At 52.9% G+C, this 24,527-nt stretch overlaps 1 protein-coding gene across 4 annotated transcripts in view; it reads left to right on the top strand.

Moving 5' to 3' along the window:
• LOC111151605 (active BCR-related) overlaps window positions 1-24,527 on the top strand; it is a 178,364-nt gene that overhangs the window by 73,182 nt on the left and 80,655 nt on the right. For 3 of the 4 annotated variants that reach the window (XM_022509693.1, XM_022509692.1, XM_022509694.1), the window contains exon 2: window positions 11,238-11,422. In XM_022509693.1, the coding sequence (XP_022365401.1) occupies window positions 11,238-11,422 (185 nt within the window). Of the gene's footprint in view, window positions 1-11,237; window positions 11,423-23,334; window positions 23,864-24,527 lie in introns of those variants that run through there. The other variant, XM_022509695.1, reaches the window with a different exon arrangement.

Here is a 24,527-nt window from a genome sequence, read left to right as displayed (position 1 = left end):
CCAGGTAGACCTCCCAGTCCTCATGACTTAATTCAAACCCCACCTCTTTCAAGTACCCTTTCCTACCCTTCTCATACCACGTGGCTGATGGCTTCCCAGGGCTGTTTCAGAGTTCGGTTTCTTTCGGTACAGGGTCCTTGTCTTAATCGGGTGGTTCTCAGCCTTACAATATGTTAGAATCACCTGGGGAGCTTATGACAGCCCTGATGCCCAGCCTCCCACCTCCCCACCCCCTATTCAGTATGGATCTCTGGAGCAGGAGCCAGAGAGCAGTTTCCAAACTTTCCAGGGGATACCAGTGTGCAGGGAAGTTTGGAACTGATGTCTTTTTTTTTTTTTTTTTTTAAAGATTTTATTTATTTATTTGACAGAGAGAGATCACAAGCAGGCAGAGAGGCAGGCAGAGAGAGAGGAGGAAGCAGGCTCCCCGCTGAGCAGAGAGCCCGATGTGGGGCTCGATCCCAGGACCCTGAGATCACGACCCAAGCTGAAAGCAGAGGTTTAATCCACTGAGCCACCCAGGCGCCCCGTAATAAATAAAATCTTAAAAAAAAGATTTTAGGGGCACCTGGGTGGCTCAGGCCCTTAAGCGGCTGCCTTCTGTTCAGGTCATGATCCCAGTCTCCTGGGATCGAGCCCCGAATCATCGGGCTCCTAGCTCAGCGGGATGCCTGCTTCTGCCTCTTCCACTCCCCCTGCTTGTGTTCCCTCTCTCGCTGTGTCTCTGTCAAATTAATAAATAAAATCTTTTTTTTTAAGATTTTATTTATTTATTTGACAGAGATCACAAGTAGGCAGAGAGGCAGGCAGAGAGAGAGGAGGAAGCAGGCTCCCCGCTGAGCAGAGAGCCCGATGCGGGGCTCGATCCCAGGACCCTGAGATCATGACCCGAGCCGAAGGCAGCGGCTTAACCCACTGAGCCACCCAGGCGCCCCTGGAACTGATGTCTTAAAGTTGAAGATTTGAACTGTTCAGATGGCCTGTGAGGCCTTGCTCGAAGCTGACCCTCCAGAAATAGGCTGTTGGAGGAAAAATTGGGCTGGCCCATGGGAGCCTAGCCCAGGGTCTGTTTCCAAAGCCCTCGTTCTGTTTTTTGTTTTTTGGTGTTTTTTGGGGCAAGGACTAGGAGATCCCCGAGGGCACTCACCACACAGGAAGAGGACCAAGGTGGTAAGGACAGTTACTGGTTATTTAGCATTTGTGCTGGGCCCAGTGCCTTACAGTAATATATCTTCTCATTGGGACCCCACGGAAAACTCATGAGGTATAGACATTACGAGTTTTCCCTATTTATAGGTGAGGAAACCGAGGCTCTGGAAGGTTAAGTAGCTTGCCTAAGATCACATGGCTGTTAAGTGGTAATACTGGGATTATAACCAGAATCTGACTCAAAGTGCAGGCCCTGGACCACTGTACTGTCCCAGCTCCCCAGCCTCCCCCCTGTCGGATTTGAACAGGAGCTACAGAGAAGGAGGCGTCTAGAAAGAGGTTGGTACGGGGGTGCCTCACCTTAGTGCCATGCTACCACTGAGGGACTCCCGGGGTTATCTCCTGGATGCACTGGGGTCACGGGGCCCTGAAGGTGTCCAGCCTGCTTTCCTCCTCCCTCAGCTGACCTCTCCTGATGCCTGTTCTCTCCAGACACTGTCCGGGTTCTTTAACCTAATTATGTTATTCAGTGTCGGCTTACAACCAGCTTGTGACATGGGCATTGTCATCTATCCCCGTTGTTATCTCAAAGATGAGGAATGAAACACAGTCCTTCCGGTTCTGTGGCAGCCCCTCTCTGGTATGGGCAAGGAGACCCTAGACTACGCATTGGCCTTGGGGTCTGCGATTCCCCCATGTTGGGGGGGGAGGCCGAGTTTCATAGCCCTGCGTGCCTGAGAATGTGGGGAAGACCCACAGCTTAGTTGGAAGGGGAATCTGGGGGAGTTAGAGGATCTTGGGGGGAAGTGAGCAGATCTGTGCGTCTCCTGGGGAGGGGCTCACACTGTGTCCAACAGGGTCCCTGCAGGCCTCAGCCCAGCACCTGGCATCTGAGGGAGGTCTGAGCAGGGAGCAGAATCATTTTCTGGGAGTTAGTGACCGGATGCCATCCGTGCAAGAGAGCCCCGGGACCTTAGCTTCTCCCCGCCAGTCTGTTCTGGGTAGTGGCCCAACAGGATGCAGTTCTTAACCCCATTCTTTGCAGCTCTTTTTCCCTCACTGGGAGCAGCTTCTTCCTTCTCTCCCTATCTCGCTTCCCATCAAGGGACGCTCAGACCCTCCTCCAAATGGGTCTCTTCCCTCACCAGAGTTTGGCATCCATTTTTTCTTTCTCTGTGGGCCCTGACAGCAACCCACGCTCATCATCTTTTCTCGCCGTTTGGACCCACAGGTTCTTCGAGTGGCCAAGAAGAGGTTGGAAAGATCCCCCAAAACTGCCCTCAGCCTCTGTTTTGGAGGTTGGTTGTGGCTGTGTCCATCACAGGTGCTGGGCAGCCTCAGGGGAAGGTTGTAAACAGCTAGACGCCTGTGTGCCTTCAGCCGGCAGGGCAACCCTTCCTCCCCACCTGCACCAACCAGAGCTTGGGATGGTAGAAATGAAGGCTGGTCATTTGGGTTTGAACCTACCCCCGACAGGCTAGCTCTCCACGTTGCCCCAAAAGGAGCACGTCTGAGGTCTCTGTGGTCTGTCACCAGTTGGCTCCCGTCCTGCCGTCTGGCCCAGGCTCTGTTACATATTTGGAATAGGTAACCCTATATTCACATGCGTTCCCAATCTAGGTGACTCCTAGGAGCTCTGGGAGGTAAGGGGGAGTCCCAAGATTCTGCCTGCCTTGTAACGCAAGACAGGAACACAGGCATTGGGCAGAATTATGTAAAGTTAGCGATATATGGCAATTATATGGCTGGCAAGACCCCACGTTAGGGAATGGTCCCACTGGGTCCTGCCTAACTCTTAGCTTGGTTCATGAGGCCCTTGGTGTGCTGGTCTGTGCCCACTTCTCCTGTATTATCTGCCTCCCCACTCTCTTGCTCACTCAGTGTTCTAGCCGTGCTAGGCTATTTATAGTCCCCTTGAGGGGCCCTGCTGTTTTACATTTTGTGCCTTTGCCAAGCCTCTTCTCGTTGCCTAGAACTCTGCTCCTATCCCCATCCGCCTGGCAAGCACCCACGCATCCTTCAAGATTCAATTAATAATATTAATAATAGCCACTAAGATTGATAGGGTGCTTACTACGTGCTAAGTGCTTCGTGTGCGTTATTCCAGATAATCCTCAAAGCAGCCCTGGGCACTTGGCCCCTTAGTCATCCTCTTTCACATTCACTGGGTTAACCAACATCTGTTCAGAGGTGGCTGCCCTGCCAGGCACTCTTCGGAGCACAGAGAGCTTAGGAAGTGACGGAGCCTGGATTGGAGCCTTAGCTGAGGGACCTCAGGGTCTCGCTCGGAGCCACAGTAATAAACCATCTCCCTGTGAGTACCACCCAACCCTTCCAGCCCGTCCCTCACGCACACTGTTGCCTCCTCCCTCCTCTCTGCCTCACTGGTGAGGTCCTTTTGTCATGGCACTGAGGATATCCTCTTGCCCACCAGACAACCTTCCTCTGCTGGGCTGTGAGGGTGTCACTCAGGAATGTGTTTAAGTGGCAGAAAACCCAACACTTAGGGGCTTATGTTTTTCCCTTCAGTAAAAAATGAGATGGGCTCTTCCTGTTGCAGGTCAGTCGCTTTTCAGCATCAAGGGAATGTCCGTGTTCTTTCTTAGTCGTTTCCTCAGGCAGCAATATGGCCGCTGTAGCTCCAGTCATCACACTTGAGTTCAAGGCAAGAAGTCCCTTTTTAATCATCAAAGCAGGGGCATTGCCAGAGGCTCCATCATGCTGTACTTGGGTCTCATGAGCCAGTGGCCACTCCTAGTTGTGAGAGTCAGAAAAAGCGAGCATCTTGCCTGGGACTGGGTCCTTTGTCCCCTCATACAAAACCAGGGTAGATAAGCAGGGATGAAGGAAAGATCGATGTTGGGTAGGAGACAAGCAGTATGTGCCAGCGTCCTAGAGATCAGAGATCATGTATTAATTTCTCCCAAAATCTTAGAACCTGAATGCTTTATGATTATTTTTGTGCTGCTGCCTTGCATTTATTCTGTGCACATACACTTTTATTTTTTCAAACATAGTATCATACTGTACATACTATTATTTCCTTTTTCAGTTCATGATATACACCATCCATATAGTTTTAATGGTTACATAGTAGTCCATCTTGGGGAAATACTATACTTTACTCAATGAATTCTGTATAATCATTCAGTTTGTTTTTAATATTTCATAATCATAGATAGCCCTGTGATTAATAACATTGTAGCCTTATTTTTAGATGCACTTCTTTTCTGTTAAGATTCCATTTATTTATTTGAGGGAGAGACAGCACAGAGGGAGAGTAAGAGGGAGAAGCAGACTCCCTGCTGAGCAGAGAGCCCCAACACAGGGCTTGATCCCAGAACCCTGAGATCATGACCTGAGCTGAAGGCAGATGCTTAACCGACTGAGCCACCCAGGTGCCGGTAGGTACATTTCTAATTATCTCTTAGGACATAGTCTTGTCTTATGCTGGGTTAAAAGCTGGGCAAACTATTAAAGCTTTCAAAACCAGTTACCAAACTGACTTCAGACAAGTTGTGTCATACCCTCCAGGAGTTGTGGTTGTTGTTTTTTTTTTTTTTTTTTAAGGTTTTATTTTAAGTAATCTCTACACCCAACATGGGGCTCAAACTCACAATCCTGAGATCAAGAGTTGCATGCTTTACTGACTGAGCCAGCCGGGTCTCCCCATAGCCTCCAAGAGTTTCTGAGGTTGCCTGTTCCCTGACAAATTTGGGTATTTTTTTTTTAAGATTTTATTTATTTATTTGACAGAGAGAGAGATCACAAGTAGGCAGAGAGTCAGGCAGAGAGAGAGGAGGAAGTAGGCCCCCCGCTGAGCAGAGAGCCTGATGCGGGGCTCCATCCCAAGACCCTGGGATCATGACCTGAGCCAAAGACAGAGGCTTTAACCCACTGAGCCACCCAGGCGCCCCTGGGTATTTTTTTTAAAACCTTGCAGATTTGGTAGAAGAAATTGCAAATATATATATATGCATTTTCTTTGATTACATTTTAAATGGATATATACATTGAGCATTTGTAGTTCCCCATTTAATTTTCTCTTCACTTTTCTGACATTTAGAAAGTTAAAGTATTCACCTTTTCCTCATTTTGCAGAAGTGTGCAAAAGTGCTTTATGTATTCAGGAGATGAGGAATTTCCTGGGAGAAGGGGGCAGCAGAGATGGATTCAAAGGCTAAATAGGATTTCATAGGGTGGACAAGGGGTGAGGAGGGTGTTCTAGGTCTAGGAACAGCATGTGCAAAGGTCCAGAGGGGGAAAACAGTGTCGCGTGTCTGGGGACTGTATTAATTTCATAGGGGTGCCATAAAAAAAGTTACCACAAATTCAATGGCTTAAAACAACAGAAATTTATTTTCTTCCAGTCTGGAGACCAGAATCCCAAATCAAGGTGTTGGCAGGGCAGTGTTCCTTACTGAGATTATAGGGAGAGAATTCTTGCTTGCTTCTTCCAGTCTCTTCCAATCTCTCTTCATAGAGCCTTCTGTGCATCTGTGTCCTCTCTCCTTCTGTCTCCCGTAAGGATACATCGTCAGACTTAGGACCCAGTCAGTTATGTTCAAGTTAATGACATCTGCAAATACCCTCTTTCCAAATAAGGTCACATAAGGGACTGAGGTTAAGACCTGAACGTTTGTATCTATATTTGGGGGCTACTATAGAACCCACTGCAGGGACCTGGAAGATGTCTGATATTACTCAGCAGCAGAGGATGACCTGTAAAGGCAGATTCAGCTGCTGACCATAAAGGGACTTGAGCTGGCGTGTTTGGAATTTACCCTTGAAGTGAATGGCAAACTGTTGAATTTCTAACAGGGGAGAAACACAGTCAGATTTTCAGTCTGGCTCATGGGGAGTTAGTGTTGGATTTGTCCTTGTAAGAGCTGGTGAAAATAGGGAAGAAGTTGGGGAGTGGAGAAAAGTTCAGGATGTAGAAGATGAAGACCAGGAAGAAGACGGGATCCAAAATGACTCCTGGGTTTCCTACTTGAGCAATCTAGCATATTAACTTCAGGAAAAGGGTGGATCGAGGTCCCTGAGGATGCAGGTATCCAGGAACCAATCAGAGAGATGGGTCTACGGCTTAGACCTCTCCCTGGCACGTAAATAAAATTTGGGAGAGGGAGCAAAGCAGGGGTGACAGAAGCTTGGAGAGCACCAATTTTTCCCCATCATTTTATTACAAAAAATTTCAAACATACATAAATGCATAAAGAATTGTACAGCGAGGAGTACCTGGCTGGCTCAGTCAGTAGAGCATGTGAATCTTAATCTCAGGGTTGTGAGTTCCTGAGTTCATGACATGGAGTTGGGTGTGGAGCCTACTTTATTTTATTTTTTTTTTAAGATTTTATTTATTTATTTATTTATTTATTTGACAGAGAGAGATCACAAGGAGGCAGAGAGGCAGGCAGAGAGAGTGAAGGAAGCAGGCTCCCTGCTGAGCAGGGAACCTGATGCGGGGCTCGATCCCAGGACTCTGAGATCACGACCTGAGCTGAAGGCAGAGGCTTTAACCCACTGAGCCACCCAGGTGCCCCTGGAGCCTACTTTAAATTAAAAAAAAAAAAAAAAAAGAAAAAAGAATTTTACAGTGGATACCCATGTACCCACCATCTAGAGTCTATAATTATCTGTATTTTTTGGATGTTTTCTGTTTTCTATACTTGCTTTATTGTACATCTCTCATTTCTTTTTTTTTTTTTTAAAGATTCTATTTATTTGACAGAGAGAGATCACAAGTGGGCAGAGAGGCAGGCAGAGAGAGAGAGAGAGGAGGAAGCAGGCTCCCTGAAGAGCAGAGAGCCCCATGTGAGACTCGATCCCAGGACCCTGAGATCATGACCTGAGCTGAAGGCAGAGGCTTAAGCACTGAGCCACCCAGGTGCCCCCATCTCTCCATTTCTTTGAGCATCATCAACCCATCTTGTTTTTTATATGTTTCAGATAGTAGCACACTTCACTTCAACACTTAAGCATGAATATCATTAACCAGAGTTCAGTGTTTAGTAAAATGCACAAATCCTAAGTATATTTCACAAAGGTGATGAATGCATCCACCTATGTACCCCAAATCTCTCTCAAGGTACAGAACATTTCTTTCTTTCTTTTTTTTTTAAAGATTTATTTATTTATTTATTTTAGAGAGAGAGAGACTGCACACGCAAGAGGGGGAGAGACGGAGAGGGAGAGTGTCCCCAAGCAGGCTCCCCGGTGAGCACAGAGCCCAATGCAGGGCTCGATCCCATGACTCTGAGATCATGGCCTGAGCTGAAATCAAGAGTCAGATGCTTAACCAACTGAGCCACCCAGGCATCCCAGGATACAGAACATTTCTATCTCCCAGCAAGTTCCCTGTGCCCCTTACAGTCAACTGCTGTCTCTACCCCAACCCCAGAGGTAACCACTGTTTTCCTTTTTCTTTTCTTTTCTTCTTTTTTTTAAAAAGATTTTATATATTTATTTGACAGAGGGTGAACACAAGCAGGAGGAGCAGGAGCACCAGGCTGAGGGAGAGGGAGAAGCAGGCTCGCCGCCGTGCAGGGAGCCCAATGTGGGGCTCGATCCCAGAACTCTGGGATCATGACCTGGGCTGAAGGCAGAAGCTTAATGACTGAGCCACCCAGGCGTCCCCCTTTTTTTATTTTCGACCATAGGGTAGTTTGGTCTGTTCTAGAACTTAATGTAAATGGAGCCATACAGGATATGCTCCTTGGTGTCTGATGTCTTTCACTTGGCACAATGCCTGTAAGAGTTATTTCTGTTGTTGCGTGTATCCATTGTTTGTCCCTTTTTATTGGTGAGCAGTATTCTGTTGTAAGGATACTTAAAGAATACCTATTTTTAAGGGGTGGGAAAAGACTTGAGACTAAGGAGACTTAGAAGGAACAGTGAAGGCAGTAGGAAAAGCACCTAGGAAGAATGTCAAGGAAAATCATCTGAATCAGTTACAATTAAGTTTGAGTACCTATAACATAAAAGCTAAATAATAGAAGCTCAAGTCACATGAGCATTTTTCTCTCTCATGTAAAAGAAGTCTGAGGGCGCCTGGGTAGCTCAGTTTGTTAAGCATCTGCCTTTGGCTCAGGTCATGATCCTGGGGTCCTGAGATGGAGTCCTGTGGCAGGCTCCCTGCTTAGTGGAGAGTCTGCTTCTCCCTCTCCCTCTGCTCTTCCACCCCTCCCCCACTCATACACAAGAGTGTGCGCGTGCTCTCTCTGTGAAATAAATAAAATCTAATAAAAAAGGAAGAAGAAGAAGTCTGGCGGTAGACAGCCCTGGAGAGGTATGGCATTTCATTGTGCCATCACCAGCCTGGGTTCCTAGCTTTCTGCTCGGCTAGCTTCAGTGAAGGCTTCTATCCTCCGTGTCACCTCATGGTTTAATATGGCTGCTGGAGCTCCAGCCATCCCATCTGCTTTCCAAACTTTGGCAACAGAAGGAGGAACCATGGGGGCATGGGCGAGGAGTGGCATGCTTTCCAGCTAAACCAATCATTTTTAACAGCCTTCCTTCAAGTTTCATATATATCCACTTAACATCTCATTGGCTGGAACTTAATCATGTGGCCCACACCACTAGGGAAAGTGGTCTTTTAGTTAGCCACTGGGCACAGTGCCACTGCGAATATAATGATATTTCTGTTACTAGGAGGGGAAACGGATATTGGCTGTTAGCAGCCTCCTCTGCCCTCTCTCTTTGAGACCTGGTGGCCAAGCCTTTGTATCCGCAGCTTCTCATAAACTGAAGCCTGTGTTCAGTAGATTTCCATCCTCCTGAGTCCCCAGGCACCTTCTTTCTCTGAGGGTTGGTTTCTCTGTCTTTTCTGTACCTTTTCCTGGTAAGGGTCCTCCTGGGTCTCTGACGGACTTCCTGGGCTGTCAGTGTTTGACAGGTGGTGGAACGAAAGGGAAAGTATTTAAGAACATTTGCAGAGAGCTCTATGTGTGCACTTTCCTCCACTCCTGGGCCTCTCCCACGGCTGTGGCCGGCACCCCTCCCTCCTGGTCTTTGGTCAGCCTCCCCTGATCAGGAGAGCTGTGGAAGTCGACTTCTCTGGAAGTTAGAAACTCAAAGGGCAAAGGGTGGCATTTGGAGACATACCTGGGTTCAGAACCTTTCTGGGCAGATCTTCCTGAGACTCACTGATAAACTGGGGATAGTAGCAACAGCCTTCCAGATGTAGCTAGATTGAGAGGAGTGGGAGATGCAGGCCCATGGCTGGTCCTCTGAGGAGGAGGAATTGGAGCTTACCCAGATCTGGGCCCATGACCTCTGGGAATATAGGTCAGTGTACAGGAAAGTCAGCATGGCCCGCTGGAATCTGAGCTTTTGGCCAGCTCAGGGTTCGCTGTACTGCACACCCCTGGCCTTGACTCCAGGCACTCACAGGGCAGCCTGGAGCCCCCTGGAGGAGAGATGGAGGTTAACAGGATGTCTCATTCCCTCCTTGTGTTTCTCAAAGTGAGGAGACCTCACCAGACGGTGCCCTCCCTTCTCCGACAATGCCAGACTTGGGCCGACTGGATGCTGTGGCTTCTTTGCCTTCCCTCTACCCCCCCTCAGAAATAGCAGAGTCGGCTTACCCCCTACCAGCCTCATGCATAGGCCCTGCGTTCTCCAGCCAGCGGGCCCTATCTCTGTGTACGTGGCTTACACACATTTCCGTGGCTGGATCCTGTGGTTCTTCACATGCATGCCTGTTCTGGGGGAAAAAAAATAATAGCTTACATCCTCTGACAGCTTAATGGGCCGTCAGCACGGGGACTGGAGAGAAAGTCAGAGGGAGCAGGTGCAGCGAGCCTGGGGGAAGCTCTTGGCTGCCAAAGGGCCAGATTGGACTGAGTACAGCCGTGGCCAGACGCCCTGGTGACCTGTTGACACCATTCTCGGGCTGCTGGCTGCCCAGGGGCTGGTATTTTGTGACAGAAGGGGAGGAGCCAGGGCCCCATGGAGAATTTGGCTCAAACCTGAGACCTGAGTGGGACAGTGCATTCCTCCGCTCATTCATTCCCTCCACACACGTTTCCCGAGATCCTGCCGCATGTGGGCCTGTGGATTCTGGGCACACACAGTGATGACCGAGACACCTAGTTCCTGTCCCAGGGGCACAGAGACGACTGGGCAAGAGCAACCAAGCCGCTAAAAGTCCATATTGCTGTCGTTTTGAGCAGAGACTCCAGGGAAGACATCCAGGAAGAAGCTCCATCTGAGCAGATGATGGGACGAGGCCCAGACAGGGTGAGGGGCGGCGAGAGGGTCACTCATTCCGCTGCAGGAGAGACCCCTGTGGTGGAGCTCTGGGGGCCTTTCTGCGGGGCTGTGCGTGGGCTCCGCAGCCTGGTCGGGTAAATGGCAGCTCGACTTCCCTGCAGCCTTTTCTTCCCTCTTCTCCGAAGGGAGCCTCCATTGAAATTATAGAAATAAGTGCCAGCTTTTGAGTCTGCCATTAAACCACATCCCTGCCAGGCCTTGGAGCCACCTTCTCGCCCACACTCGGCCAGCCCTGGGCTCCATCTCGCGCCGGGGCCTTGTTCAGAGGAGGGAGGGCTCCCCGGGGGCAGTGCCTCAGCCCTCCACCCCGAAAGCTGCTCTGCGCCCCATGCCAGGGATGGGCTCGGTGTACGAATGGTACCCAAGGAGGAGGGGCTCAGGAAGTGACATCGCTCGGCCCGCCCAACCTCCTTAGTCCCTATAAAAAGCAAAATGGTGACTCAGAGAGGAGAGTTGGAAGCATCCTGCCTCCTGCTCCCACTGTGAATTTTTAGACTTGGAATGAGGCAGGAGGCAAAGGAAACAGCGGCTCGAAATCCGTGGCTGACATGCTATTAAGCAGGTGGCAACAGTAGAGCCGCTCCTCCCCGACTCCCAGCAGCCCTGGAGCTGCAGCCGCGGGGCCTGCTGGCACTCCCCAGCCCCTCACGAGGCCCAGGCCCCCCGCGCAGCCCCCGCCTGGGCCAGGCCGTGCATGCTGCGGCGGGGGGGCATGGCAGCCGGGGGTCGCCGTCGGCGCCCACTGCGCTACCAGTCCCTGGCGGCCCTCGTGGAGGACTCTCAGTGGCCTTTCTTGTTCCTTGTCTCAGACTTCAGCTACGGGGCCGACGACTACGACGGAGAGGGGAATGAGGAGCAGAAGGGGCCCCCGGAGGGCTCGGAGACCATGCCGTACATCGACGAGTCGCCCACCATGTCACCCCAGCTCAGTGCCCGTGGCCAGGGCGGCGGGGATGGCATCTCCCCCACCCCACCTGAGGGGCTGGCACCTGGGGTAGGTACACCTGCTTTTCCTTTGGGGTTGGAGAAGATGGGGGAGTTCTAGGGGAGGGGGCCAGGCAGGCCTGGGGGTCACGGGCCAGGCTCTGCTTGCAATGCTACTGGGGGGAGCAGGGCTGGGGAAACATGGACCTGGATGTTCTTGGTGCCCTCGTCTTCTCATTCCGGTCCTGGGCCCCTTGCAGACTAGGCTCCCCGCCCCCACCCCCACCTGCTGCTCTCTCTGCCACCCCTGCTTCTTCTACCAGCCATCTGCTTCCCTGGATACCCTCACTTCCTCTCTCAGCTTTCTTTACCAGCCCCTCTCGAGCAGGATGGGGTCTGGGGGAGGGAACCAGCTCTTCTCTCCGGCCTGGAGCCGGGCAGGGGCTGCACACGTGACCCGTGGGCTGTAGACGTCCAGATGCCGGCTCAGCAAAGCAAGGCTGGTCTCTGTGCTCTCTGCAGGGTGGAGTGAGCTGCTCAGGCAGTGTTCCCCGAAGATCAGGGGCCCTATTCTGCCCACCTCTGGAAGGAAATGAGTCCTAATGGTGTCCCCCTCTCCTCTTATCGACTGACGGGAGCTCTGCTCCAAAGAGAAGCATTTTACAAGGAATATTAAGTACGTGCTTTGAGACAGGCTAAGAGGCTTGCAATCCTTGTAATTCATGCTGCTTCTGGTTGCAGGGCCCGGCTCTGTCTGCACCCAGCTTGTACAGGGGCATCTAAGCGAGCGAGACAGAGGGGTTCCTGGGGACTGTTTTTCTGGAGTTGGGGAGCATCAAAGCCATTCCTCCATGTGGGGATGGGGGTGGGGCTTGGAGGGCCCAGTCCTGCTCAGTAGAGGGCTTATCCAGGTATGTTTTGGGAAGGGGGCCCTTTCTTCCATCCTTCCTGAGGAGCAGTCACTGAGGTATCGGGGAGTACTTGTTCCCATCCTAAAGGGCCCAGGAAGCCCCACTCCAGCAGGGGGTCTGCTGGGACTCTACCATTTCTGGAGAGCTCCCTGCTTCTTTCCCTCCCAGCCTCCTTGGCCACCCTCCGCCCATCCACAGAGCTCTCACCCCCTCTTTGCACACCGGGGTGGCTGTTATAGCCTTTGGCAACAAGGGCCTTGGCAACCAGCTTCCCACTTGGGGGAAGCCACATTGTTACCATGGCAACAGAGGCCGAGGCTGAGCTTAGTGGCTGCCAGGCGGTGCAAGTTTGGGAAGATGGTGGGGGCAGGTGGGAGGTGGAGGGGCTGGGTGAGGTTCAGGACCCCCCACAGCCGGCATTCTGGGCTGTTGTCCTGTCATCCCTAAGGAAGGTGAGAGACCACCATCTTGGACAGGCAGGGGAGGGTTTTTCTACTGATAAAGGAAGGAGTATTCTGGGACCTGAACTGAGGCCAGCCAGGGGAAACAAGGAGAAAACCCTTGCCTCCCATCTCTGCCTTCGGGTCTCTGACCTAATAGAGCTCAGAGGACCCCTGGAGGACTCAGCTGTTATCCCCACTAGGAGCAGGTGCAGGAAGATTCATGGGAGGACCCAACCCAGGGCCAGGAATGCTGGCTGAGAGCTGAGAACGTGTAGCTAAGTAGAGCTGCTCGCTGGCAAGAAAGGTGCCTTTGCCATCTTCTTCTCCCCTCTCGGCCTTCCTTCTTGCTCCCTGTCCCGGCTCCTTCCCTCATCAAATGACCACCTTGCTTGTGCGAGGGCCGGTCCATTTTTAGATTCCTTGGTGAGAGGTACTGTTGGGTGCTTTCTCCAGTGAAACAGGCACAGCAGGGGACCCACCCCATTCCACCTCCCTGCCTGGAGCTCCGAGGTTTTGGGGCAGTGACTTTTTTTCACTTTGTGGCTGCTCATTTTGCTGGGTGGCTCAGGAGGGAATAACATGGTTTGAGAACTTTGAAGTCCAGAGATGCTACAGTGACAGCTGATGAAAGGGCTTGGGGCTTGGGAACCCCAGAGTTGAGTTTTTACACCATTGGCTAGAAGACATGCTGAGGGCCGGGAGCATTTATCCAACCAGGGGATCCTGGTGAAGATTGCAGCCTGGTGCACCCCCTGCCTGCAGGCCTTCCCTCCCAGAGTTAGTTTGCATTCCCCACCTTTCTGCTGGATCACTGGCTCCACCTAGTGGACTCCACAAGTATTGCTGTTTACATTGAGGTGCTGGAGAGAGTTGACACACCCCTTCCTGAGTACTCGGGGGTTGTTTTGGTTAAAAAGAAAAAAACAAAAACAAAACAAAAAAAAGAAAACCAAGGTTTCTGCTGCTTGGCTCTGTTCATTTGGCCAGGCAGGGCCCCTCCCTGCCAGGCTTCCTGTTGGGGCCTTAGGAACCAAGGGGACTTTTGGACTAAATCAGACAATTGTTCTAGATACTCAGATTTCTGGCCTCTGGCAGCTGGGCATTTCATACCCAAACATGCAGCCAGCTTGTTCCGGGAAGCCTAAGGTTTGGTCTTTGTATTTGGTCAGGGTACTCCAGAGAAGCAGGACCAATAGGATCTGTATCTAGATCTAGATCTGTAGAGAGATTTACCATAAGGAATTGGTGCACGTCATTATGGAGGCCGGGAAGTCCCAAGACCTGCCATCAGCAAGCTGGACACACAGGAATGACGTATAGTTAGTTCTAGGTTGAGCCTAAAGCCCTGAGAACAGCAGAGCCCAGTGGTGTGAGTTGCAGCCTGAAGCCAGCAGGCTCGAAATCCAAGAAGATCCGGTGTTTCAGGCTGCGTCAGAAGCCTGGAAGAGACTCACGGCTCAGCTCAACTGGTAGGACAAGTTCCCTCGTATTCAGCCTTTTCGTTCTATTTGGGTCTTCAGTGGATTAGATGAGGCCCACTGCCCACATCAGGGAGAGCAATCTGCTTTACCCAGATTCAGATGTTAATTTCACTCAGAAACGCTCTCACCAACACACGCAGAATAATTTTGACCAAATGTCTGGGTACCCGTGGCCCAGGCAGCCTGACACATGAAAAGAACATGAGCTTTGACTAGATGAACACCTGCTACTCTCTAGCTGTAGGATCTGGAAAAGTGACATAACCCCTCTGAGCCTCACTTTCCTCAGCTTTATTTCTTTTTATTTTATTTTAAGATTTGATTTATTTGAGAGAGAGAACAGAGGGTGGAGCAGAGGGAGAGAGAGAATCTCAAGCAGATTCCAAGCTAAGCATGGAGCCTGATGTGGGGCTCGATCTCACGAGCCTGAGATCATAACCTGAGCCGAAATCAAGAGTTGGACGCTTAACCGACTGAGCCACTGGGGTGCCTCCTTGCTACTCTCTTTAAGTAGGACCAACTCCCCGAAGGGGTGGTGAGAGGAGGGACTGGGATGACTCAGGTAAAGCCCGCAGCATTGGGTCGGACTCATCCTTTGTGACTGGGACCTATAAGACTTTTCTCGCCAGCTTTTGGAGCCAAGACCATTGCAAGGACCTAGGCTCAAGGCATTTGCTAGACAACAACCGAGTTTGCCTTTTGCAACCTCCTTTGTGAGGTTGGATCAGTCCTGCCAGGTGTGGGAGCCCAGATGAAGCCAGGTCCCCGCAGTGTTGGCAGGACAGACCCATACTCCTCCCTCCCTGCCATACCCCTACAGCCTTGCCCTGCTGCTCCTATAGTAGATATGCTGTAGCTGAGCAGAGCTCCTTAGTAGGGCCAGGGCCCCCTGCCAGTGCTGGCTCTATTCAGTTGAGAGTCCTGTGCCTGGTTCCATCTTGGGAAGGAAGGGCAGGGACTCTCGATCTCAGCTAACAAGTGGGGGCCCGCTTTCCTCTGCTAGGACCAGGGTCTTACAGAAAAGCTTGCTCCCCCCAAGCCATAGACTCCTCCGTCACCCGTCTTGGGAGATGCCCTAAAAAGCAGAAGCAAGGCAAAGATATGGGTGTTGTCTCAGTGCTAGAGCACTTACCAGCTGTGCGACCCGAGGGATGTCAGGGATGTCCCTTTCCCTGTCTGGGCTCCAGTGTACTGATCTGTAAAGGGAAGATACTGAGAATTTCCTCCTTCCTGACCTCACGCAGCTGTTGGGAGGTTTCCGTGCGATGGGGTTAGGCAGAGCGCTGTGCAGTCATGAAGTTTGTACATGTGCAGCTGGGACTGCTCAGTGTCAGACTCATTCTGTAGTTCCTGGGGTACCCAGAGGCAGCTCGAATAAAAGGCTGAATTGAGGGGTTCAGACTTTATCTAGCAGGAGAATCCAAAGTAAGGGTGGCAGAGTGTTGAAGGGAACACTGTTCTCTGGCCTCCTCAAACCCACCCCTCCCCCGCCCCCAGTGCTTGGACTTGCCCTGAGCCTAGTTTCTCCAGGAGCGCCTGCTAGGGCTTTCTTTTGCTTGGATATGTGCTGGCAAGCCTTCCACCCTCAGGGCTGTGGGCTGGTTGCTTCTGCCAGGAGGGCCTCCAGACCCCTCCCATCCTGCAAAGAGAACGCACAAAAACTCTAAATGCAGGTGCTGTTAAAGTACTTTATAAACACTGGCTTGCTTCGCCCTCACCGCGACCCTGTGAGGAAGGCACCACTGTTGCCCTGTGTTAAGCTACGGAAACTGGGGTGCAGAGAGGTAACACCACCTACCCAGGGCCCCCCAGCTGGCAAGTGGTAGGATCCTCGCCTCGGCCGTTCTCTGTTACCTCTCTCGAACAGGAGCTTTCATGCCTTTGTTCTACCTCTTTCTGGCCGTGTGGCTTTGGGCAACTTGTGGGGTCTTGGTACCCTCGGCTATAAATGAGGACAAATGCCTCCCATGCAGAAGGGTTGCTGCCAGGACCAAGTGACACAGGACCTGTGAAAACACCTCGTGCCAGCCACACAGAGCACTGGTTCCTGAGATGGGAGTTGATTCTGTATCTCTCCTGGGATCCGAACCCGATTTTCCAGGAGGCCCTATCTCAGTTCCCAGTGGTACTCCTGCCTCGTGAAGGCCCCTGAAGGGAGAGGGGAGAGGGGGCACCGCTGTGAAGGATTCAGGGGGGGAGAGGGGCACAAAGCGGAGAGCCCAGCTGCTGGGAAGGAGGTGAGAGTGGTCTTGGGCTCTTTGTCACTTGGCCATGATCTGCCTTCCCTTCTCCCCAGCCCCCACCGCGAAGGTGTTCCCCTTAAGCCCACCTTGCTAGACACCAAGCCACTACCAGGAGCTTGAGAGACGAGCAGGGAGGGAAGTGCTGGGAAATCGAGATACAGCCACAGCTTGGCCTCCTGCACTGGGCACTGGTGGGTAGATATTCACCCTTCCTCCCTCCTCAGCCTGGTTTCCTTTGGTAGGACTGTGCTCCTTTCAGCCCTAGCACCCCACGTCATATGACCACGTTCCATAGGAACCATCCATCCCATTGAAACCTCTTGATTTGTCTTCTGGGGAGACCCTTTGCCTTGCCCTGTGAGCATTCATGTCTACTCACTAATTATTTTCAGAGTACCCACTTTTTACAAGAGATTGTTCCAGCTGCTGTGGGGAATTCGCATGCACAGGGGCTGCCCCCCATCCCCCCACATACACTCTATTTCAAGGCCATCTATGCAACAACCTTGAGAGATGTCCAGCATCCCAAGGGAGGGGTCATGTGACCTCAGGTAGGGGAACCAGGGAGGGGAGTCTGGGGGAGGCAGCCTCAGATAGCAGGAAGTGTTCTGCCTGGGCACTGGTCAGGAAGAACATTCTAGGTAAAGAGGGCTATGCAAGTTCTGGAATGTGGGGAAGCCTCTGGAAGTTTGAGAAAAGGATAATGGTCTGCTGGGTACTGGGTTCAAAGGAAGAGGTAGGAGGTGAAGCAGGGAGTGAGCTAGGGCCCCCCACTTCTGTGCTCCCCATACCCTACCACCCCTGCCAAAGAAAAGGAGACTAGCTAGTGCCTAACAAGGGCTGACACTTGCCAGGCACTGCCCTACATGTACTAGCCCTCATTGCAACCCTGGAGTTGGTACTGTAATCCCATTTTACAGACAAGGAAACTGGGACCCTAGCAGTTAGAATGACTTGGCCAGGGTCACACAAATGGCAAGAGGCAGAGTGAGGATTGAAATCCAGAATCTAGGGAAGTTCTTTTTTCTTTGCTTATTTTACTGCATAAATAGTGTCATGTACTGACTGACACACAGCATTTGCTTTATGTAATTAAACTCTATGTATGATTTTTGGAATGGCTTCTACAACAGAGGAGGAAAGGCAGAGGGAGGAGCACAGTTATCAGGAAGATGATGCATCTGATTCTGTCTGTGGCCTTAGTGGACTCTGCCTGCTGCCGGCACTGGCCCCTTGGGGCCAGTTCTTATTGACCCAGAGTCTCTTGAGCTCCAGCAAATCTGGAGGTGAAGCTTCAGCTTTTGCCCAGAAAGTTGGGAGGGCTGGGAATTGTCAGAGAGGAGGGAGAAGAGGCTTCTAGCCCAGGATGAGGCCTGAAGGTGAGAATGGCCCGGCCCATTAAGGGGAGACTGAGTAGGAGACTGTTGTCAACAGTTGGATTGGCTGAGTCGCCAGCAAGGGCCCCACTGCCCTTGTTTGGGCTGACTTGGTGGCTTCCTGTGGGCACAGAGGAGCAGTGTTTTAGAAAGAATAATCTGATGTCACTGGGAGGTATGACTGTTGAACAATGGTCTCCTCATTCCCTGCTTAAAACCCTCCAGTGCGTTCCTTTTCTTTTCTCCTAGTGGCAAAATCCAGCTCTTAGCAATGCTGTTAAAGGCTCTGCTGGATCTGACCACTTGACCCCTGCCCACTTCTGCGGGTCATTACCAACCTCTCAGCTAGAATGTGAGCTCCAAGATGGAGCTTTGTCAGTTTTGTAACCAGATGTTTGTTCATCCAAAAACTAGTGTCTAGAACTGTGCCTGGCACCTAGTAGATGCTCAGTAAATGTTGGCTGAATGATTGAACGCACACTCTCCCCCAGACTGAACTCATTTCCTGTGCTCACATAGTCCTGTCTGTCTTCCCCCGCTGCGCCTGCTGGCGTGGCTAACCCCTGAACGTTTTGGAGTATGAATTTCAATGTTGCCTCCTCCGGAGAACCTTCTATGACTCTCCCTTTGCTGCATCAGCTGCTCCTATCTTGTGCCCCCGGAGCTCAGTCTACTTTCCCAATCGTAGCACTTGCCACACTTCTTTTTTTAACTTCTTTATTTTCCCTGGTTACATCACTGAAAATTCTAACTTTACAGAAATATGTAATGTAGAAAGTGAAAGTCTCCTAAAGTCCCATCCTACAGACAGAACTTTTGTGAAGAGTTGGTTGTATACTTCTCCTTACTTTTCCATGTGACATATTAGATATATGCTTCCCCCTGCCCTTAAATCATACTGGTACTGTTATGTAATTTACTTTCCTTATTCTACTTAATAAGTCTTGGACATTTTGTATATCAGTAAGTAAAGATCTACCTCACTCTTCTTTCTTTATGAATATCCCATAAGTCATTTGACCATCCCCTTCTGCTAGACATTTGGCTGTTTCTAGTCTTGCACTGTTATAAACATCACTGCAGTGAATATCTTTGTACAGAGATCTTTGTGATCTCTTAGTAGGAATGTGTTTGCAGAAAAATCCCTTAAAGTGCAGATGCTGGGTCAGAGGAGGTGAACCTTTAAAATCACAGTAGGTATTTCCATGTTATCCTTTCGGGGAGAGTTGTACTTCAGCCCCATAGTTCTGAGATCGTGTCCTACTCCTGGTACTGCCTTGGCTCATGATGGTCAGTCTGTCCCCAAGCCTGTCAGCTCCATAGAGGGAGACATAGTATCCCATTATGGCTGCATTGTGAATGCCCAGTGCACAGGAGGCTGTTAATAAATACTTACTGATTTAGTGGCTAAGAGAATGAGGGATGGAGAATGAGTGTGAGGGAAGGCCATTGGGTTTGGGGAGAGGAAACTCTCAGTGGCTTTGAGAGTGTGTGTTTGGCAAGTGTCAGAAATCTCAGTAGGTTAAGCATCTGACTCTTGATTTCAGCTCAGGTCATGATCTCAGGGTTGTGAGGTCGAGCCTCATGTCTGACTCCACGCTGGGTGTGGAGCCTGTTTAAGATTCTATCTCTCTCCTTCTCCCTTTGCTCCTCCCCACCTCCCTCTTTAAGGGAAGGAAAAGAAAAGAAAAAAGAGAAAAGCTCAGTCAGTGACCCTCACCCATGGGGCAGTCCATGCCTCTCACCCTCCATAGTGTGGTTCCAGCCTACTTCTCCAAGTTCACCTCCTGCCCCTTTTCTATTTTGTCCTCCCTCTGTGTTTGCTCACCAGAAGTTCTCTTTTCTGGCCTTCCTCCCTTTGCCTGCAAACTCTTCCCCTTTTCCAGCTACTGCTCAGAAGCCGCTCTCCTGAGAAGCTTTTTCTCTAAGGCAAGGATACTTGCCTTTGTCCTGTGTTCCCACTGTGGTGATCACCAAGACACTCTCTCTTTTGTTCCTGTGGCCTTCACTTCCCATAGGTTGAGGGCACTCTAATGGCTGTGTCTCCCAGATTCGTGTTCGTAATGCCAGGCATCACTGGGTATGAAGGAGCAAACACCGTTACCAGGTAGATAGATAGGCAAGACCAGGGCTCGAAATGGAACATGATTGTGACCGTGTAGGGGCGAGATGCTGCAAACTCTGGTTGGGGTGGTGGCTTTAGAAGAGGAAAAGAAGGCAGAACCAAAGGGACACGGTAAAAGGGATGTGGGGAGGGAGGGAAGGAAGAGTCGCAAGATGGCGGCCCTGCCAACAGAAGTGGAGAAGCCAGAAGGGGAAGCTGGCTTAGGGAGGGGGAAGGGTCATTTGCTCTGGATATGTGGAGCCGAGGGGTTCACTTTCAAGTGAAGAGAGCCAGCCGACAGTGGAGATGTCTTGCTTGGAGCTGAGCAGGTTGCTGGAGCTACACGTGGTGACGGGCCACCATTGGCCGGGAAGCGAGAAGGGAGGAGTTCGTCAAGGGGAGAGAGCAGCAGGCTGAGGCCGGGGTCCTGAGTGGGTGACTCCAGGAGGCAGGAGAAGGAAGGGCCCACCTTAGCCAGAGCAGTCAGACTGCTGAGGCTGCGGAGTAGGAGAGAGAGGCCTCTCACTTCGGAATAAGGCAGTTTGGAGACCTTTGGAGCAAGCTGCTACTCTGGAAAGAGGCGCAGGAGCCAGACTGAGGCAGTGGAGTGTGGAGGAGGCAGAAAGGAAGCTCAGGTCCAGGGCTGGCTCAGGGCACTCGGAGGGGAAAGGAAGGGGAGCGTCGCTGGGACTTGTGAGTCATTTCCCCCCCGGGGGGAGGACTGAGGGCCTCTGAGTGGTGTCTGTGTGCCCGATGGCAATGGAAGGGCATTCTCCTTACTCACTGGAATTTCCAGCCAGCTGGGGTGGGGTGGAGCAGAGACGCCTTGGATGTTTAGGGAGCAGCTTCTGAGAGGTTCCAGGGTTTGGGGAAGAAGTGGGTGTTGATCTGGCTATGCTGGTTAGGGGCGTGGGGAATGAAGACCGGGCTTCTCCAGGAGACTTCCAAGGGTATTTCATGCCCCCTTGGGCAGGGGAAGGGACATAAGAGGGACCCTTGGGCTCTCAGGCCCTTCTCCCATTCCACCTGCTCGTCTGACTCATGGGGGCAGTCCTGCCGTGCTCTTGAAGCTTGCAGGGTAGGAGACAGAAATGGTGGCAGAGAGCCCTGGGGCTGGCACACTTGTGCCCTGGGGAATGCCAGGCCCAGTTGTTCCCAAGCCCTAGGAGCAGCCTCACCCGCCCAAACCAAATGAGGAATTGTGGCTGAAAGGGCCCTTCAGATGTGCTCTTATAACCCAAGCAGGGAAGGGACAGGGAAAAACCAGGGACCGAGGGAAGGGGGTGTGCGTCTGTGGAACCCTGTCAGCCCTGAGGCCCCAAGAGCCTACCCCAAATCCCTCCATCTGTTTTTCAGCTTTAGTGACAGGGAGTCAGCCGCGAGGACAGATTCTCTGTGGCGGGAGCCCCATCTCAAGCTCAGAGCTCCCACAGACCTTTTGGGGGGTTGGGATAGACCATTTCCATTCTTCTCTATTTCCCTCTTCTCTCCTCAGCCCTCCACCCAGCTTGGAGGCTCAGCCAGGAGCCCTTTCTCAGTTGAGGTGCCCAGTGTAAAGGAGAGGCAGAATGGCATGCAGTTGACCTTACTTTGGAACTCCTTTCCAAAGAGTTTGAATCCTCCCCGCTGTGGCCATTACTACCTGACAGGGTGTAGGACTTATCCCTAAGGAGTCTGGTGATAGATACACACACCAGTGGACAGCTCAGACACCGCATCACTAAGAGCCACGCTGACTGGTCCCAGCAACTGTATATTGACTGGGAGAGAGAATTGTGAGCTAGAAGCATCAGGAAGATTTCAGGAACTCCCTGGCTGGAGACATTGTGGAGGGGCTGGTCGCAGATTGAGGAGATTGGCTTGACTGGGGCTGAAGGGCTCACCACTGGAACCCTGAACTTCCACTTGGTCTACCTGGGTGGTGGCGCTGATGATTCGGGTCTACATGGGGAAGTGGTGGGTTGGTCGTGTGTGACGCTGAATTGGATTCCAGGATGCCAGTTCCGGTGAGGAAGTGGGACAGGGGGGATAATATTCAGGGAACACGACCACCACCCTGTGTCTCCCGGACCCACACAATTCCCAGCACCCCTCAAAAAAACAACCAGCTGCAAGAAGGCAGCAGCCTTGTCTGTGGGCCTGATTCAGGTCACCTGTGTGTTTCATTTAGACGTTTTGTTTGGTTTTAACGTCACTGATCTGCCACCATTTTTAAACGGAGAGATCAGCTAAAAATCCACATTGCCAGCTTCTCTAGGACAATCTGAGATGGCACAGCCCGCACTGTCCCAGCAGCCAGCAGCGGGGAGCTGGGTGGTGGCTTTTCCCCTCCACCCAACAGCCCTCCCCGCCAACCCCCCCCCCCCGCCCCGCCCCCATGCCTACCTGGCTCACTTCCATTGATCTTAAGGGCTGCTGGAGTTTGCAGCCTTTGCCCTAGGTGTTGTGTGGTGAAAGAGCTTTTCCCAGGTGCTGCCCCTGAACGCCTCCCCCAGGGGAGTAAGACTATTCTCCTCTCTAGCTGGGGCCTACACAGCCACAAACGTAAACTTCTCTGTCTGGATGGGCTTAGCCTCTGCCGCCCTTGAGGAAGCCAAGGGAAGCAGACTGGGGGCAGGAAGGGCAGCTGGTGTTACCCGTCCTGGGTTTCCTGTACCCTCTGCCATGGGCCTGGGCTCTGCAGGGCAGAGGCCCCTCTCCAGGCAAAAGCGCTCCAAGGAGGTGGGAGTGCGCGTCCCAGCAGCATCTGTGAGTAGGAGATGGGGCAGCTCACGCCCGCCAAGGTGGGCCTGCCGCAGACCCCGGCTGGCACTTTTTGGTGCTGTTGTGGTGAGGCGGCCGAGGCCTCCTTTTGCACAAAGCCTTGTGCTCCCAGCCGCCGTGGCTATAGAAGCTGTTTCCTCTCACCAGGCCCTAGCCTCCCTCCGCAAAGGTGTCAGAACCGGCGGCGGAGATGAGAAAGGGGCTCAGCCTGGGGCTCTCCCCGGGTGCGAGCGAGGTTCGCCCGGCCGTCCTAGAGGCCGTGCGGGCAGCTGCTCCTCCGCTCCTCCCCCTGCGGGCCCGGGCTCTGGTGAGGGGCTGTAAATAAAGCCTGTCTCTGGGAAGCGGACCTCCCCCCGCGGCCGGCCCGTCTGCGGCCTCCCCTCGCCCCTCCTCCGCGCGCCAGAAGCCTCCGCCAGCCGCCGGCCGGTGACCGCAGAGAAGGAACGGCTCCACCTCACGAGTCAAGTCGTGCATTTCCTGTGTATTAATAGCAAACGCGAGCCTCCGAGTCCAGAAAGGGCGGGATCTGTGGGGCCGGCGGCGGCGGCGGCGGCGGCGGCGGCGGGGCGGCCGGCCCGAGCTCGCTAGCGGCGGCCGGGGAGCGCAGGGCCCCGCCTGCGCCCGGGCCCGGCACGCACAGCGGGAAGGGCAGCGGCGGCTGGCGGGGGCGCCTCCTCCTGCTCCGCCGCGCGGTCTCTCCAGGGACAGCCCTAAGCTCGCGGCGGCGGCGGCGGGGCTGCCGGAGCTTCCAGAGCTGCCCGAGCGCCGCTTCCCCTCTCCCGGGCCGGGGGCGCGAGCGAGGCGGCCGGCAGCCCCGGCGCGCGGGAGGGCCGGGAAGCGGCAGCGGGAAAGGGCTCATAATGGAGCCTTTCATCGGGAGCCGGTGGCGGGGCGCCAGGACTGACTCCGGGGAGGCCAGCATGCTGGTTTAGGCCTGCCCTGCACGCTCTTCCCCTCCCTGCCCGCCTGCCTCCCTCCGGGGCGGCGGCGGCAACCGCTGCTGCTGCTGCTGCGTGGACCCCGCTTCCTGTTTGCCCTCCGCGCCTCCGGCTGCCATGGAAGAGGAAGAGGAGGCTATAGGCTTTTTGGACAAGGTTCTGGAGGATGAAGATGTGTTTCTCCTGGAGGAGTGCGAGCTGGGAACCCCGACCAGCCCCGGCTCAGGGTCCCCCTTCTTGGTGGCCGTGAAGGTGGGAATGTGACACGCCCTGGATGCTTGTCGGGGGAGGGGCAGGGCTAGCTGCGCTCGGCTGCCTAAAGCTGTGTGCGGGCAGAAATGGCTGGTTTGCGTACAAACCTCGTGGCTGGGTGGAAGCCCCGCACTCTGGCCCGAGAGGGGCTGGCGCATGCCTGCGAGGGGATTCGAGGGGCTGAGCTCTCCGGCAGCTGTTCCTGGGGGAGAGGTGCAGTGCCTGCCTCCTCCCCATGGGCCAGTTGTCCTCAGCGGGAGTGGCAGCCGGTTTTCCCCAGGCCAGCTGTGCCGGGGGCTTTCTCTGGCAGTGACATGAGTCACCCGGTGGGCACAGCAGTGGTGTGAGCCTGCTGCCCCAGAGGAGTCGGTGGACTCGAAACCAGGAGGCCATAATTCGTTGTTTCCATGGCAACAGTAGGATAAGTGCACTTGGGAAGTTCGGGCCAAAGGGGCCACTCGCCACTTGCTTTCTAGCCAGGAGACTTTGTCAGGCTGAGCTAAGGCAAGAGAGGGTGGGGGAGAGACTGGGAGCCAGAGGTCACTGAGCTTCCTTGAAGGAAAAGAATTGGATTAGCTGAAAAGGGGGTGATAACAGTTGGTTTGGAGGCAGGAGCCAGGAGGGTAGGCACTTTTCCCAAGGTGGGTGTAGGCAAGAAGCATCT

The sequence above is a fragment of the Enhydra lutris genome, unplaced genomic scaffold (genome assembly GCF_002288905.1).
Source record: "Enhydra lutris kenyoni isolate GAN:26980312 unplaced genomic scaffold, ASM228890v2 scaffoldscaffold26, whole genome shotgun sequence".
NCBI lineage: Eukaryota > Metazoa > Chordata > Mammalia > Carnivora > Mustelidae > Enhydra > Enhydra lutris.
Note: the sequence above shows the minus strand (reverse complement) of the source record. Positions and strands in the feature narration are given on the sequence as shown.